This window comes from Dromaius novaehollandiae, chromosome 15 (assembly GCF_036370855.1).
Source record: "Dromaius novaehollandiae isolate bDroNov1 chromosome 15, bDroNov1.hap1, whole genome shotgun sequence".
Classification (NCBI taxonomy): Eukaryota; Metazoa; Chordata; class Aves; order Casuariiformes; family Dromaiidae; genus Dromaius; species Dromaius novaehollandiae.
Genome location: NC_088112.1, coordinates 23,164,773 through 23,181,179, shown reverse-complemented (window position 1 = coordinate 23,181,179; position 16,407 = coordinate 23,164,773). Strand labels below are relative to the sequence as shown.

The 16,407-nt window shown below is 39.8% G+C and overlaps 2 protein-coding genes across 3 annotated transcripts in view; one reads left to right on the top strand and one right to left on the bottom strand.

Moving 5' to 3' along the window:
• STK32A (serine/threonine kinase 32A) overlaps nt 1-6,582 on the bottom strand; it is an 84,166-nt gene extending 77,584 nt beyond the window's left edge. The window contains exons 1-4 of the mRNA XM_026118304.2: nt 6,483-6,582; nt 5,306-5,457; nt 3,733-3,867; nt 173-384 (exon numbers count right to left, since the gene is read on the bottom strand). The gene's annotated coding sequence lies outside the window, so the exon portion shown is untranslated. The remainder of the gene's footprint in view (nt 1-172; nt 385-3,732; nt 3,868-5,305; nt 5,458-6,482) is intronic.
• An 8,744-nt stretch (nt 6,583-15,326) lies between these two features.
• The window catches only part of PPP2R2B (protein phosphatase 2 regulatory subunit Bbeta), a 97,372-nt gene continuing 96,291 nt past the window's right edge, over nt 15,327-16,407 (top strand). Inside the window, exons 1-2 of one of the 2 annotated variants that reach the window (XM_026118289.2) lie at nt 15,327-15,398; nt 15,533-15,610. In XM_026118289.2, coding sequence (XP_025974074.1) covers nt 15,389-15,398; nt 15,533-15,610 — 88 coding nt within the window. In that variant the 5' untranslated portion in view covers nt 15,327-15,388. The remainder of the gene's footprint in view (nt 15,399-15,532; nt 15,611-16,407) is intronic. The other variant, XM_026118290.2, reaches the window with a different exon arrangement.

Below are 16,407 nucleotides of genomic sequence, written 5' to 3'. Positions count from 1 at the left end.
GTACATTTCTCACCTCAAAGAAGCATTGCAGTGTTAAAGTAAAACACATAGGAAGAACCAAAGTTTTGTACAACTGGTGTGATGTTGCGCTTTGCTAACAATAAATAATACCACAAAAGAGAACTGCATTCACATTCAATTACCCTGGGGTATATCAAAGGCTTGACCTCACCTCATTTTATACAGGCCCAAAATTGTCATCCTCCCTTCTCATCAGCTGTAGTCCTCTTGCAAAAGGATCTGTACTATTCCAGCTAGAAATCCTTGTACACTTCTCTCTCAGCTCCAAGCAGGCTTCTTGAGCTGCATTCATTTGCATGTACTAATGGAGTACTTCCCAGGGAGAGAGTATCTTTGCTTTGTGCTTTTGATGCTGTTCAGCACCTTGGGGCAGGAAGGACAAAGACAGAGAAGAAAACAAATAAATAAAATAAAAATCAAATGATGTTGGATGCTGGATATCAAATACATGCACCACCCATTCTTTTTGGCAGTCAGAACCTCAAGAAGTAGAGCACAGAAACATGTTTGCGGGCACTGACCCTTTCACCATCAAGCAACAGTCACACAGACTCTCTCACATCCAGATTTCTCCCACTTTAATTCACAGTGGAAAAGCTAATGGAAGAAAGCAAAAAAAGCAACTCAGCTGGATTCTAACAAAATATGTACTGCAGTGCTCTCTCCAGTCCTTTTGCAGAAGGACTTGAAACTTGCAGAAGAATGCTGCTGAACTTGCTTTTCAGGACACATCTGTGCAATAGTATTATCTGAGTTCTCCTATTTCCTACCTCATACTAACTGAAAGCACAAAGCGAGCACAAGGATTTAAGTCCCCAAAAGCAGATCAGCTCTGTGGCTACTGGACACAGATTAGTTTTTCATGAAAGAAATTTTTTTTCACTTAGTGAGAGCTTTGCCAGCAGCAGCTTTTGAAGTATTCACTACATGGCAGTAGTCTGTACAGACATACAATAAAATAGCATTCACCATGCTTTTCTGTTTGTCTGCAAGATTCAAGATGGCAACTGTAAAGGTTTCAGTTTTCTAAAAAATTTAACAATCTCCTCTATTATTCTCAACCTGCTGTCAACAGCTTCCCATTTGTAGATTACTGGAATATTGCACTGAAGAGAAATCTTGAGATTTAAACCAGGGGCTACTGACTATCCTTCACTAAATAGATTCTCTCTCTACTGCAGTCTCTATACCATGCCAATAACTGCAATTCAAAACTAACTAGATCAGGTATCAGGACTTCTGCAAGATCAGCTGCAAAATCCACTCAAAGAACAAGGCGTATCAACCTCTATCAGCACCAGCACTCATTTTCCTTCCAGCTCAGTTATCTCTAACTGTTATTGCACTCGCAGCTACGAATGCACTGAAGACATCCTAAGAACCACATACGATGTGGAGTGGGAAAGGGACAAACAAGGAAGACACTACCATGGTTCATGAAAGCTGATTTCTCCTCTAATCCTCCCCACTCCATGTCTATCCAAAAGAAAAAAAAAAGTTCTTTGTTCTGTGCCAAAAAAAACCCAAAAAAACAAAAAAACCACCACAATTCTCCCTAGCCCTTTCATACTGTCCTGGCTTGTACTCCAAGTACAAAGGGATTTTCCTTGACTTCAGTTGTCTTTGCACATTAGATTATACTCCAGGCATTCCATTCCAACTCTGCACAGGCCATCTATATTTACATCTGGGTTAATAAGAGTCATATCTATCCACGTCAAAAAATAGAAAGAAAATCCACCTCAATTTACTTAAGTGTTTCTCTTCATTTGTCACAATGATCACCATCTGAGCTTCATTTTCTTGAGTCTTTTTAAAAGCCTTTTTATAATAGGTACCTTGAGAAAAACAATTGGGCAAAAAAAATTCTAGTATGGAAACATGAGCTTTAAGTAAAGCTCTAAGTAAACTTCTGCAGAAATGAATGCTTCATGAATAGGTTTGTGTACAAAAATAAACAGTGCTTGTGTGATAGCACTCATTCAAGGAGCTGGAATGCTGACCACTACTCCGAGAAGTAACTATGATCTGCATTTTACACAGTGAAAATAGACACACACAAACATTAATGCTATTTTATGGTCACATGATACGTCAACAGATGGGCTGGGAAGTAAAAGGCATGCACACTCCCAGTCCTTTTAACTACTACATATCATAACCTCATGCACACTGAAGTGGTCTGTTTTTGTGTACATTACCCTAAACCATCAACATTAAATCAGATTGTCATATGCAACTCAAATATGTGTCTCCCACTGATATACAGCATTCATGACTCACTCAGTTTCAGAACTGAATGCAATGCAGTTAGCAGCAGACATCATAAAAATAATCAGTAGCTGTGTGCAGTCTTTCCCCAGGCATATTTGATTTTTAAAGAGTTCTTCCACTTCTTAAAATAAAAAGGCATTTAATTTGCATGCACAGAAGAGAGAGACCAAGCTTGCAGGCAAGCTTTTTTATACATCAGAATCACAAGACATGCACTTCATTAGTGAAATCCTAACTTTGCAAGAATTGGCATTTTAAAAGAAAAAAGTCCAAGAATTACAGATGATGGCTAAACTACAAACTCTACATGGTTCACAGAGAATTTGCTGAAGTGAAGTCAGCAATAAGGCTTAAAAAAACACCCAGCATCTTTTAATTCAAATATCTAATCCCCCTGCCACGCAGAAAATGGGGACTCAGTTATTAGAGGCTATTTTTCCAACCTGTTTTTTGTAATATGGTAGTATTTAGGCTTTTCTCTTGGAGTCAGGGGTACCAAGGGCATAGAAACCCTGTATGCTGCTCTCAGCATCACCAGCACAAAGCAGGAATAAATGATCCCAGGGTGTTAACATAAGAGCTGCAGCAGTGAGAACAGGAATAAATCCTGTCAAAGACTGTTGGGCCAAAACTTTAATAAACAATTATGTTTATGGAAGTAAAGATCCTGGCCAAAATTCTGCAAACTGCACAGCATGTTTGAGACTCATGTTCACCACTCTTATCAAAGCTCCAATAAGATCGCCAACAGGCATTACAGAACTTCCAGGAAGCTTCTATACTTTCCATTTCCTATAGATATATTTCATCCCCACCCCACCCCTTTTCCCTCACAAACGCAGCTTTCCCTTGAGCTTATTTCCTGTTATACACACTGCCCCCTCCGTGATTCAAAGTCAGACAAACTTACAGTGAGCTGCTGTCAGAAGGTCTGACAAGGACCTTCAAAGCAATACTCCTGAGGTCATGAATGCCTGGATAGGTTCGAATATTGCAGACACGGCATCTGGCAGAAGACTGGGGGGACTGTCATGCCCTCTCCAGCATGCACTATCCAAGCATGACCAGGTTTCAGGGGTGCAAGATAAAATATGATTTTTCTTAAGACACTGCTGTGGATTACAGAAGTCATGCCTGGAAACAATTAATAAGGCTTTGCTGGTGTATTTCTAGGCCCACAGCAAAATTCCTAGCAACCTTACATTCAGCCATAAAGGGACTGTTTGAACGCAAACTAAGAAGATGCTGAATCTATTATTCGGGCCACTTTTAACACATCTGTCTGGATTCAACTGTTAGAGAAGACAGGAGGCAATACCGCAGGAGTCAGATATTATAAATGGAAGTCAGGAGTTCTGGATAACTTTTCTCAATGTCTCAGACTCCCGTGAGACAAATTTCAGCTGAAAAATGGCTTGCATAATCACGTGTCCCTACCTTTATATAAGGAAATAAATGGCTTATCTTTTGTAGATGCTTAGTACTTTGAAGAGTTCAGATGTCCAACTTCATGTCTCCATTGCTGAAAATTCTTGAGTGAACCCCTTCAGCAGCAGTTGTGCCTGAGAAACACTTACAGAACACGGAAAAACTGCCATCAAAAACATGGTCATTTGCAGATTCTTCAAAACAATCATATAAAATGTGACAGATGTGTTTATAAGCATTGAAAGCTTTCCAAATGCTAACAACTGAATACCATTAAAAATGTTAGGCACCTAACACACACCAAAGCTACAATGACATTAATACATCTGCAGGGTAAAGCATTTAAAGGTTAGCAAACATCAAAAATTAAGACCAAAGGCTCAAATTAACCGGGTGGCTACTCTGGGTAAGAAGTCAATGCATGCTCTGTTCCTAGAAACGGTAAACCCTAGCAAGCAAGTGATCCATGTTTTCGTAACACTGAAATGAAATTCTCACAGCACTGTGAGAAAATGTAGGCAATAAAGTATTCAGTAAGGAGGCCTAACTCCACATTACTTGCACATTTCTGTTAATAATGTGACAGAATCAAAAAAACACACACACACACACACACACACACACACACACACACACACACACACAGCAGCACTCCTCAGTATAGTTCTCCATTCAAAATCCTGCTGGGCTTACATCCGAAAATGTTGTTTCTTCCAGTGTAAACTAGTTCTTTCTTCCCAAGGTTCATAACAAGTAGATGGGGGAGATATCTGATTAGAATAATTGATACTAGCAGAAACTAATTTAATACTGTTAGTTAAAACACCTGCTAAAAGATAAATAGTAACTCTCAAAGTAAGACACAAGCAAATTCACCAAAAGAGTTAAAAAATCTGCTATCATATTTCTCAGTCAAAAACAAAACAATACTTACAAAACAGCGCCTTTGTTGGGAAGCTTTGAGAGGATATGAGGAACACAAGACTTACTTTCTCTGAGGCATAAGTAATGTTTAATAGTTCAGTGCCTCAAGGCAAGTTACAGTGCAACTCCTTTCTGTGCAACAAGTTTCCATAATAAAAATGTCAGCAAGATACCTCAAGACAATTCAATCTCAACCCGATTTTTGGGAATGCAAAACCCAAAACATTACGCCCCTCTATCTGAAAATGGTATCCACATAGATGGGTTTCTTTCAGATACAAAGTGAAGTTTAACTGTTACTTATTTTTGCACTCTACCTATCAGAACACTTGCAGTATTTTGGAAAGTATCTGTATTTGGGGAAGACACAAAGATGCAGTTTAGTGTCTGGCATGTTATTAAACTTTGTATCCGTTTTGACGATCATTAATCAATCACAAAGTGTTTCCTCTGAACAGCATACTCCAAACCACTGGAAATTTAATGCCTGTCGAGGAGGGTCTATAACCTACACTTTCTAGTAACTGTAGAAGGTAAGTGTATGAATGTTCAGTGACCTACAACACCACAATTAAACCACGTGCCCCTGGACGATGCACAGTCTCAAATGAATCAGGTGCTCTCTGCCTCAATCCTTTTATATTTGACCTTCAGTTACCTCTGGTGCAGGGTTATTTTCCACTAAGAGGCAGGATATACTTTTGCTCTGGACTCGGAACAAGCATGCAGTCTTCTTCCCTCATCCATCCACCAACAGGAAGAACACGTGAATGTGCCAGGTCACAACTTCAAAGGCAGGTTCTTCAGGCCCTAAAAAGCACTGGCATTTATGCTGTTTGAAAGCATATAATGATTCTTGTTCAGAACAAGAACGGCTGAGATGCTGAATTTAAGACATAAAACTTAATGACGCAGCAGATTTAACTTGAGAGCTTGGCAATTCCCAGAGCATACATGCACGTACCCATATCCACTCATACACAAAATCCTACAGCTTGAACTAAAGTGGCTGAGAACACAGCAGGTCATTAGTTTTTCTACTTCAGGAAAATACTCTTTTAGATGCATTTTATCAAATAATTATCAAAGTAATTTAAGGGTCTAAGTCTTACAGTGCCCCTGTAATGACTAAACAATAAATAATAAAAAAGTTTCAAACAATAAGGGAATAACAACAAAATAAACCTTGTCACGATCATTTAAAAAAAGGTATTTGCTTATTGGTTTGGTTAGAGAATCTGAGATCTTATTATTGTCCTGACCATATCATAAAGAAAATTTTACACAAAAATGTTCTTGCCTTAGATTGTCTTGATTGCCATATTTTCTTTCCAGTTTTTATAATTTGCACTTCAAATCTCTGGGGAGAAAAGACTGCTCTAACAACTGCTGACTTGTATGAACTAACCTGCATAAATGTGCTCCCTCCTATCCTTGAGGGAGAAGTCTGAGTAAACATGAGCCAGGGAAATATATTCCATTAGAAAAAGCCATCTTCTTGGCAATCTGAAAAAATTCTGTCATTTGCAGAAGTCAGTCATTTCGGCATTACAGTTTTTTCCCCTAATGGGTAAATTCAGCTGTGGTAAAATCAGCTGTAGGACCTGAAAGGAGTCCGGTGCTGTACTCTCCTTCCCTGCGAGGCTGTACATCCAGCTCCGACTGTCAAAGCGCTGCATGGCCAAGACGTCGCCTTGTCCGACCCGTCCTCGGCTCCCTGCCGCAGACCGGCACACAGGGTCACCGCAGCTGTCTGGTTTCCCCGTCTGAAGGGAGAACTGCCTTAGACAACCCAGCCAGGATCAGTAACTCCCTTCACGTACGCCAGCACTTACCACGTACGATGACTACCGGTTACGTCCAGGGCTAGCTGAAAGACCTTTTCTTTTACGGCAAGAAGCTCTGTAGTTTTTGAAATTCATTTTTCTTTCATGTTTCAGTAAATGTGGAAACATCCAGCAGACCTTCTAGCTTCTGGTTTAAAAAAAAAAAAAAAAAAAAAAAAATCAATTTTCTTCAGTATTTCTCCTGGGAAATGAGCCTACCTTCAAACTCTAAAATCTCTGTTGAGAATTTTGGTTTAAAAAAAAAAATGAATAAAATAAAAAAAAAAAATGCACTCTAAACTTGAATCTTCAATCTTTTCCTCATTTCTACTCCTATACTTTTTCTTACTGGCAACACTTTGGTGTTTACTTAACCCTTATCTAGGCAAAAAGAATCCTGCCTGCCTGAAAGCACTGGGAACAGACCCGGAAGGATTCCCTCTGTAAATTCCTGTCCCTTAACTAACAACAAAAGGTCAGAATTTTAATTGGTGCTTAACAAAGCAGATCGGTGCAAACATTTGGGTTCCTCCCTGTTCTTCCACACTGAAAACCTCCAAGGGACTGAGCTGGCAGACTCTTCAGCTCAGTGTGACAGCATTAAGCCATGCTTTATTAAGAGTTGTAATAACCACATTTAAAACTTAAGGAACTTTTCTGACCACTAACATGCAGCAGATCTATATGACACCGGAGAAAGCAGAGATTAAGGTGTTCTTCATACATGCACTGCTGGGAACATACCCTACAGCCAGCCCACAAGAGCCTACGTGCAAGCAGCTTGAAGGTGCAAGAGAATTGGGGCCCAAGCTGCGGCAGCACCTTCTGCTGCACGTCTCCAAGTCGGATGGCACAACACAGCCTGGGCACAACCTCATCAGTTGCTCAGTGCTCTCGTGCACCCATCTAGCACCCAAAAAATCCAGAGTACTTTGCAGGGTGCCACCAACCAGACGGTTGCCAGCCACCATCCTCCTAACACCACAATAATTACACTGGCATCACCTGTAAGCACTCCAAAGTAAACAGGTGACACAAACTACTCGGGAACCATTACAGCTGCCGCCCTCATGACACATAACTGAAGCAACAAACCTGGCCCACGCATCAGAGGTGCAAACACCTGCTTTACTAATGCTTCAGTGCTGCCGAGATGCTCTGAGGCAACACGCACCTTCGTACCAAGCACAATCCCCAAGCGAGAACACAGCGCTGCCTGTCCAAGAGGACTGCAAAACTTCGCTTTTCTTAGTTACCTCACAGAAGGCAAACAGGAGGCCCCAGAGCAGCTGGCTCAGGCTGGCGGGGGGGCAGCACACACCCACGGCCCCACAGGGGCCTGAGAGCAGAGGCACCGGCAGCGACGCCACAGGGCTGGGCACCGGCAAGGCCCACCTGCCGCACACCACGGGCGCACACACACAATCACCCTCACGGCCCCTCACAGTCTAGGCGCTTTAAGCTGGGCGCTAAGCCGCGACAGGCTGCTCACGCCTCCGCCTCGCCTCCACAGCCGTCGCCTTCCCGCTCGCGCCACTTGGCGCCGCCCCGCCCGTGCGTTGCGCGGAGGCCCCGCCCCGAGGCTGCGCGGGCGCAGTGGGGGCGGCGGCGGCGCGCATGCGCGGCGTCGCGAGGGGCGTGGCGTCGCGAGGGGCGTGGCGTCGCGAGGGGCGTGGCGTCGCGAGGGGCGTGGCGTCGCGTGCCCCTGGTGAGCGTTTAACGGCGAGGGCGGGAAGGGCGGCGTGAGGCGGCGGTGCGGGGTGCGTCGTGCGTCTCAGGGGACGGGGTCGGGGACGGGGTCGGGGTCGGGGTCGGGGTCGGGGACGGGGACGGCGCTGCCGCAGCCGCATGTGGTGGTGGTGGTGGTGGTGGTTTGGGCGCCAAGTTTTCCCCGTGGGACGGGTCTGCCCTGAGAGAGCTCCTCGCAGCGTGTCCCACAGGGGAGAGTGCGTTCCAGTCACGGGGACGCTGCCGTGGAGGGGACGGGGACACGCGTCGTGCGAGCAGCGCTAACAAGTCAAAATATCTTCTTTTCAGGGGCCATTTTTGAACCAAAATTTGGGGATGTTTCAGGTTTTTTGCTGTAAAGCTGAAGTCTTCTGTAGAGTAATACCCCGAGCAGTCCAATTTATGAGCTTTAAGAAATGTCTGTAAAATGCTGAATGATTTTAAGATCAAAGACACTCTAGAAAAGAGCAGATCCTGTGGAGAAGTAAATACTTTCCATTAAAGGGTTGTCATGTTCTGACAATTCTTTTGCATTTGCTAATTTGGCTTCATAGGCCAGTATGAATTGTTGAGAGAAGAATATCCTTGTCTGCGCTGCACTGATGCTGATGGAGCTTAAACAAGCAGCAGCATTTAAAGTAAAGGACATAGCTAGCAAAAGAAGGTGTCATAAAATGATATGCGTTTTCCAAACATCAAATGTGCGAACCTCTGGAATAAACTACCACTGGGAGCAGTACAGACGAAACCACAACTGGTTTGCAGATAAACGTTGGTAAACTACTGGATGGATTAGATTACATGGTTACCTGTGACAATAGGAGATGAAATTAAGTTATGCAGAAGGTTTAGGATAGTCTTGTTTAAACCATGCCACCACTGAAGCTGTGTTTTCACTCAACAGGGGAAAGGAGACCGACTTCACAGTTCAAGTAACATAGTAAAGGCCACCACTGAGTACTGCCCTTTCTGCCAGTTCCTAATCAGAGCTTTCAAAAGTCCTCCAACACCGAGCCTGGCGCCTTGCCGTTGGTGAGTAATGTGAATGGAAGATGGAGACGCCCCTTCGTGGAAATGAAGATGAAACTGGGTTCTGCAGTGGTTACTAAAGACAGGCGCTTCGAGAAAGTCACATTTACCGTTGAGTTTCATACCATGAAATGCTTCGTAACTATGTATTAGTCAAATGACTGTGTCCAACACATTGAAAAGACAACTTTTGGACAACTGTTAGGTATTCTGAGAGCAGCTTTCAGATGAGACAAATTTAGCAGCAGTTTTGACGGAAAAAGGCTTCTATTTTTTGTGTATCTCACAAACACTCTTCTATTTGGAACTTGAATATTTATTTACATTGACATTCGTGAAATGGACATGTAATTACATGCTTAATTTCTTTGCTGAATTACTACGGTATTCAAGTTTATTAAGTTTTATATATTGGTTTCACTTCTGTTGTCATATCTACTTCTAGGTCCTGGACAAAGTGAAGATGAATGTTACCTACTTAAGTTTAATGAATTATTCATTTTATTCAAGATAGGAGCTTCTGTTTTGTTACTAATAAGCTTACTTGAAATCATGGGATCTGTATTTATAGTGCAGTCATAGATTTATTACCATCTCGTGTGGAAATGTGTAGAGTTTACTGTTGCTATGTTCACTTAGTTTGCATTGATAGCCAGGAAAACTGAACATTCAGGTTCTGCATGCAATTATATAATGATAGCAGCAAAAGTAAACATTCAGATATCAAATGCAGGACTCCACTAAATCATCAGCTTGTTTGAGTACTAAGTCACTAGCTGGCAGAGGGAATAGCAGCCAGTAGAGAGAATTCAAGATCAAAATACTAGCATAGAATAGAATAATCAATTTAAATTCCTCACAGCCATTACTAAAATTTGTGTAATGCTGTTACAGTGTGATGGCATATTACTGCTTTCACAAAAAATCTTCCAATAGCACAAAAAAGTGCCATCTGGTCCTATTTGCTATTGAATAAACTTAGGCTCCAGAGGAGGGAATTTGTGACATTTCAGAAGAAATGCAAAATTTATCTTGGGTACATGTTACAAAAATTGCTCACAAATATGCTTTTGATCTAGTCTTACAACTGGAGATTTACCACATCTTTCAGAGAATGAATTACCATTTTCTTACCACTACATCTTGTTAGCTTGAAAAAGACTCAAGAAGAACAACAAAATGTAAACATCTAAACAGTTATGAATAAAAACAAATTCAGTATTTTTATAACACTGTAATAGACTGAAGTTTCAGACTTTTTAAATATTGGCTTAGGTTAGATTTTACTTTCAATTCTTGCATAACTGTCAAAAGTGACATTGAATATTAACTGATATCCTAGCTAAGAATCATCTTGTGCTATCACATAGTGTATATTCAAGCTTTTCTGAGCTTGTCATGCCTCTTTCCCATGGATCATTTCAATGATATCAGCATCAAGAAAGAAGAGTTTATGCTGAATGCATCAACATTTATCTTAGCCTCATATGTTTGAGCAAAAACAAAAAGAGGGCAGGAAATCAATTTTGTGGAAATAGCACTAATCCTTTTTCAGTCCTGTTGCCTGGCTCTTCTACATTATTAGCCCCTCTCTCCAAACAGCTTGATTCATGTTCATCCTTCTTTTCAGCCTACCTTTTTATCAGAAGTTACTTCTCTGTTTCTGCAGGGGGAAGCCTCAATTTATTTCTTTAGAAATCACCTTTCTTTCGCAGCTTTCCTGCTCTAACCTCTTCTTTGTTAATGCCTTTTAGGAAAGAGTAGGTCAGTTCTGATCTGCTTTTGAAGTGTTACATCTTAGTATGTTAGTAGGTTGAGTCAAATCCTTGGAGTCAGAATTTTTCTATTTTATATGTAGAGCTTTGCATATTATAGAAAAGTTAAATAACAGCCAATATTATTAAATGATCAATGGATTCCTGTTCTCAAACTCTGACCAGTTAGGAACAGCTGCACTGAGGCTTATGCTTTAAGGTCATAACAGTGAGATCAGATCAAGACCTAGTGAACATAATTAATCATTCTGACTTGTAATACGGAAGATTATATATTTCAGCTTGAAAATTTAACAAGAAGTTGATTTGTTTCAGTGCTCAAATTGTGCTCGGTTAGTTTGCTTCTACTTGTCTTGTCCTTTACCTTTGTAAGACGCTCAAGCAAGATTATCTGAAATGTCACTTTTTCAGGCTAGACACCTTATGTCTCTAGGGTGCGCCAGCACCTGCGGTTCACAGCTGGATAGTTTTGCCCCAATACATAGCATAGTGTCCCTGAAGTCCATCTGAGTATAAGGAAATAATTTAATTCTTGGTTATGAGCTGTTAGGACATGTGATACTTTGGAATGAACTAATACTTAATTAGGAAAGAAAAGGTAGAAGTGGAAATTAAGGAAAAATCAAATCCAAGGTTATGCATGAAATAAGAATGAATCCAACTATTTTTTGCAATGGCATAAACATTTTTATGGCATTGCTCAGCTTTAATTGGGGTAATGCAGTCTGTCATTATTTTTAATCCAGTTGCCAAGATTTTCTGCCAGTGCAATGCCCAATATGCAGGATTTAATTTAAAACTAAAGTGCTAAAAGTTTAAGGAAGCATGGAGCTTAATTTTTCCTAGGATAGTATTCTGCATACATCCATATTGAAAGTGTTTTGTACATTCAAATTGGAAAGCAGATCTGTTTAAAATGTGTGCTAGAACTATACCTTTGGGAACAAATTCTCCCTAATGAAACATAGCATTGTTAAAGGGGCAAAATACCAGCTTTTAGTATTGCAGTTAATCATCCTGTGTCTTTCACTTTCAACTCATTTTGAAGGCCAGCATGAATTCTTTCTCATCCAACTTCCATCCATTTAAAGAGCTATTTGGATGGTTTCTACTTGGATGGATTTATTGCAACAGTCCCATGGTAAAATGACATGCCACATGTATCTCTAAATTGGAAACTACAGTCTTTAGAAAAGCTACAGTCTATAAATGGAATCCATTTACAATCTTATCATGTGGGAATGTTTCAAGAGGGTAGAAATGGTCTTCAAGACTTTGCTGAGCAACTCAAGGAAAGAGAAAACCTGATCCATAGTTTAAAAGTGAAACAAGTGCCTCCTGAAAAATAACACATTGTTAATGGCTGAAACAACTGAATTATCCAATAAATTATTTTCATGGGATAGAATGGTCTTTGCTCAGGCAATTACAACAGAGAGTTAGGGACAGTTGGCTCACCTATTTTGTATCCCATTTGACATTCTGTCATATGTATTCTTTAATTTTCTTTGCAAATTGGGCTAGATTCTGAAGTTGTTATTTGGTTTTTTTACTGTCCTTAATAAGGGGAAAAAATCCTTGGCTTTGGGTGCTTTTCCTAAGAGCTCAATGGCTTAGAAAATGGAACTCAAATTCTGTTGGAGTTAGTCCATGCAGGGTTGAATCAGTTTGATGCAGAGGCTGAGTTAGTTCTGGAGGATTCAAAGTGGTGCACCAGGATAGGAAATTCTTACAACCAACAAAAGTGTATTTCCTTCCCTGTCCCCAGATTTGCACTAACCTGTAAAGCAGAATTTGCAGCTTTTCAGTAGTGCAGAAGATGATCTTTATCAGACAGACACTGAAAATACACTTGGACCAAAATCTGTTCTAATTCAGGTTCTTTTCTTACTGACTCGAATGTGAGTGGTACCTGAATCCATGGAGTAATGTCAGGATGAGGACAGGATTTCACATAGCCAAACTTATTTATCAATAACTAAGTGTGAGTACAGAATTAGGCCTTCCATCACTACTCTCGCTAGAAGCACCGCTGGATCGTCACTTGCCATAAACAGTAAGAGGCAGACATACCAGTAGAAATCTGTTAAAAATTAGGCTTATTAAAAAACAAGCAGAACCGTGTTAGATACCTGCCTTTGTTTGTTATCTAAATTAAAACTGTTCCTAAAGATTTTTATAAGCAGCTGCTTCATAACACAGTCCAGTGGATTGACAGGAGGCCTATTTATTTCATAGCAGCCCAGCCATTTATGATAGCATATACAATGGCAAAGGTGTCACTTTTCAGGGCTCTTGAGGAAGCTGAGAGTTATAAATAATTCTTCTAAAAACTCATTTTTGTGTTTCCTAAAGAAAATCCTTATCTGATACTCAGAAAAAAAATGTAGCTTTTCTTAAACAAGAGCTGCAGACAATGCTGAATTACAGCTGTCCCTAGCTGGGCAAACAGCCAACAAGAAAACCAGGGTTTGTTGCCCTCCTGGGGTTTCATACTATCTGTTTATTCTCCTTTCCAGGTCCATTCTTGCAAACAGGCAAGACATTGAAAATGGCAAAAATGCCATTTCTTAGAAACTTGTTAGATGTGATTCGACTCTCAGACTAGGAGGAAGAATTTTAAGTCACAAATCTTTTTTTCTTCAAGGAGTTGATTATTTTCTTTTTTCCTAGAGGAATTAAATAACAATACAAAAGAGCTTTCTGGAAACAGCATAATGACATTGATCCTCTCAACCAGCATGTTGTTCACTTGTTTTTGAAATTAGCAGAATTTATGAGGCATTAAAGTTTGTGTGATAATGTTAAGAATTTTTTTGTAAATTTGTAATTTTTTTCACATCCTCATGTGAGATTTTTGTGGCTGTACCTATTGTTTGGTCATCTCAAATTATGAATCTCACTAAGCTTAATATTATTTCAGAATCTTATCAAACCATGTCATACCCTCAGATGCCATATCTTTTCATTTCTCTTAAAACTCCAGTTTTCACCGTATTTGGCTTGAATCTTCCAAAAAACTCATTCTACAATTTGAATGTATTCTATTATAATGTATATTATTATTTTACTGTTTACCTTATATGATACATATTGACCTGTATTAATATGCAAAAAAAGGCCATGATATAAATAAAAGCACCTTTGAAAGTTATAAGCATAAGCAGTTAGGATTTTCTCCCTCATTTTGCATTTCCTAATCTTTGCATCATTTTCAATTTTAATGTTTTTCATAGAATTAAAAACAAAACAGACAACGAATAAATGGAAAGGCAGAGCAGCACAGGGATAGATGCATGGACAGATAGTTGTCTGGAGCATGTATGTATAACAGAAAATGGGAGGATCAAATTGAACATAAGTTTCAAATAAACTGTGTTAGGATTTCTCTTTCTTTGGCTCTAGAATTTGAACAGGTTATTTCCTCAGCATAGTTCTGTTAGGACAGAAATCTCACAGACATGTGGCGAGGCTATGAGTTAGTTTGCTTAAGTCAGTTCTATCTCTACCTATATGTTATCTATCAATCCCATGTTTTTCTTTTTTAAGAAAGGAACAAGTTTCAGTATAGCATGATCTCCTGATTGAGTTTAAGAACACACTTGCAAACTGTGAAACACTCAAATTTTCTGTGCCACATTTCACCTGTGTGTAAAATAGTATTTCCTTCTCTCATGACTCTGTTGTGCTGCTTTCTTCGTGTTTGAAAAGTGCTTTGAGATAAAACATGTGTTTGGATAAAAGAAAACAAGTTGTCCTTTGAGGCTGTAATTTTTTGTGCTACAGTGAAGACTGCATTACAGAAAGGAAAAATTTGCTGAGCTGTCAAGAAAACGAGCAACAGTAGATAAAATCCTGATTTCTCTCAGTGTCTTAACACAGAGTATTGCTACAGTAGCATAAGCAGTTTAGAGAGATAGTTTACTAAATATGCCTAATAATACAAATGCCTGTAGTATTCTTTTAAAACAAGTACAGTGCACTTCTGATTCCAGGAAAATTTTGATAGTATTATTAAGATGCACTCTAATGCAGTTTCATCATTACCAAGCAGCTTGCAACTACATCAGCCATAAACTGGAAAAAAATGTTGTCCTTGTTGTAGTAGCTCTTTGTTTCTCTGTTTCACTCCCTTTTTAACAACGATGGAAATGATTTGAGGCATTAGTATTCTGATGAAGAGAGGCTGTGACAAAGACCGTGACTTCAGGGCCTCCTGACTCTTCTGTGATGCTGCCAGTGATGTAGAGGGGACTGACTCCAATTGCACCGTTTTTGAAATAGCCCTAACATGGTACAGAGAAAACAGACAGACAGGCAATTCATAACGCAGGCATAATGTTTTCAGTTTTGGAGTGTTAGCTTTGCACTTTGTATGGAAGAATGATACCAGGTAAACAAATATTTATTGGGATTGCAGATATTTGTATGCCAGTTTGTATGTGTGTGTGTGCGTGTTTGTTCAAAAAAAGACTAGTTGTACAGAAGTGTGAGTATATCTTCTTTCTGCATGTGTTCTTCTGGCAGGATTTGGAAACCTCATGCAGGATGTGCTGTGGTGTTTTAGTCAAGTAAAAGGAACTATTGACATTGGGGTGACAGAAGGTAGGTTTATTTTTCCTTTTGTTGCTTTGATCAAAGTTAACTTGTTTGTCGTGTACTCTTTGCCTAATCAATGTATGGAGGGGGTCACTAACATGTTGTTGGGTGAAACTGCTGGCAAGAAGTTGAGTTATACTCCTTTTCTCATTTGCTTTTCTCAAGTATTTATGTATTTGAAAAAGATAGGTCACTAAAATTAGCTATTGATCCAAAAGATTCATTTGAAGGCATTAGGTCTTAAGCATATCAAGAGTCTTTGAAGTACATTTCCTTTGATTTTCAGCTTTTATTTACATGAGCATTTCAGGGAATTATGAGACCACCTCTCCCACCATAATATCGTTTACTGGAATCAGTTGGATTCTGTTTCTGGGTACTAGGGGTATTAACAGAAGTATGAAAATGCTGCTCATTCTTGTATCTGGAGTTAAAATAATTTACAGTGTATATGCTTGCACAGATATGTGTCTGTATGGAAGGGATTAACACAGGCAGTTGGGGGATTTAAGAGCGCAAGACATCTTCTTTCATGCCCATTAGGTTTCAGGGTGATTTGTAGTGCTAAATGACTTAGGCACTTCTCTCCCTGCAAGTGCACCCATTCTGTTTTTGGCAAACATTTTGACTGCAAAAACATGGACAACTGAAAAGAAAGAAATATATTTAATTTTCTTGATCTTGAAGTTGAATGTATTCTTTCAGTCCTGTTCCTCCTGCATTGATTGCTCTATTTTTAACTTTTTAATGGTCATTTTCTTACTCTTATTTCCCAGTTCCATCTTCTTTTCTCCTGTTGCATT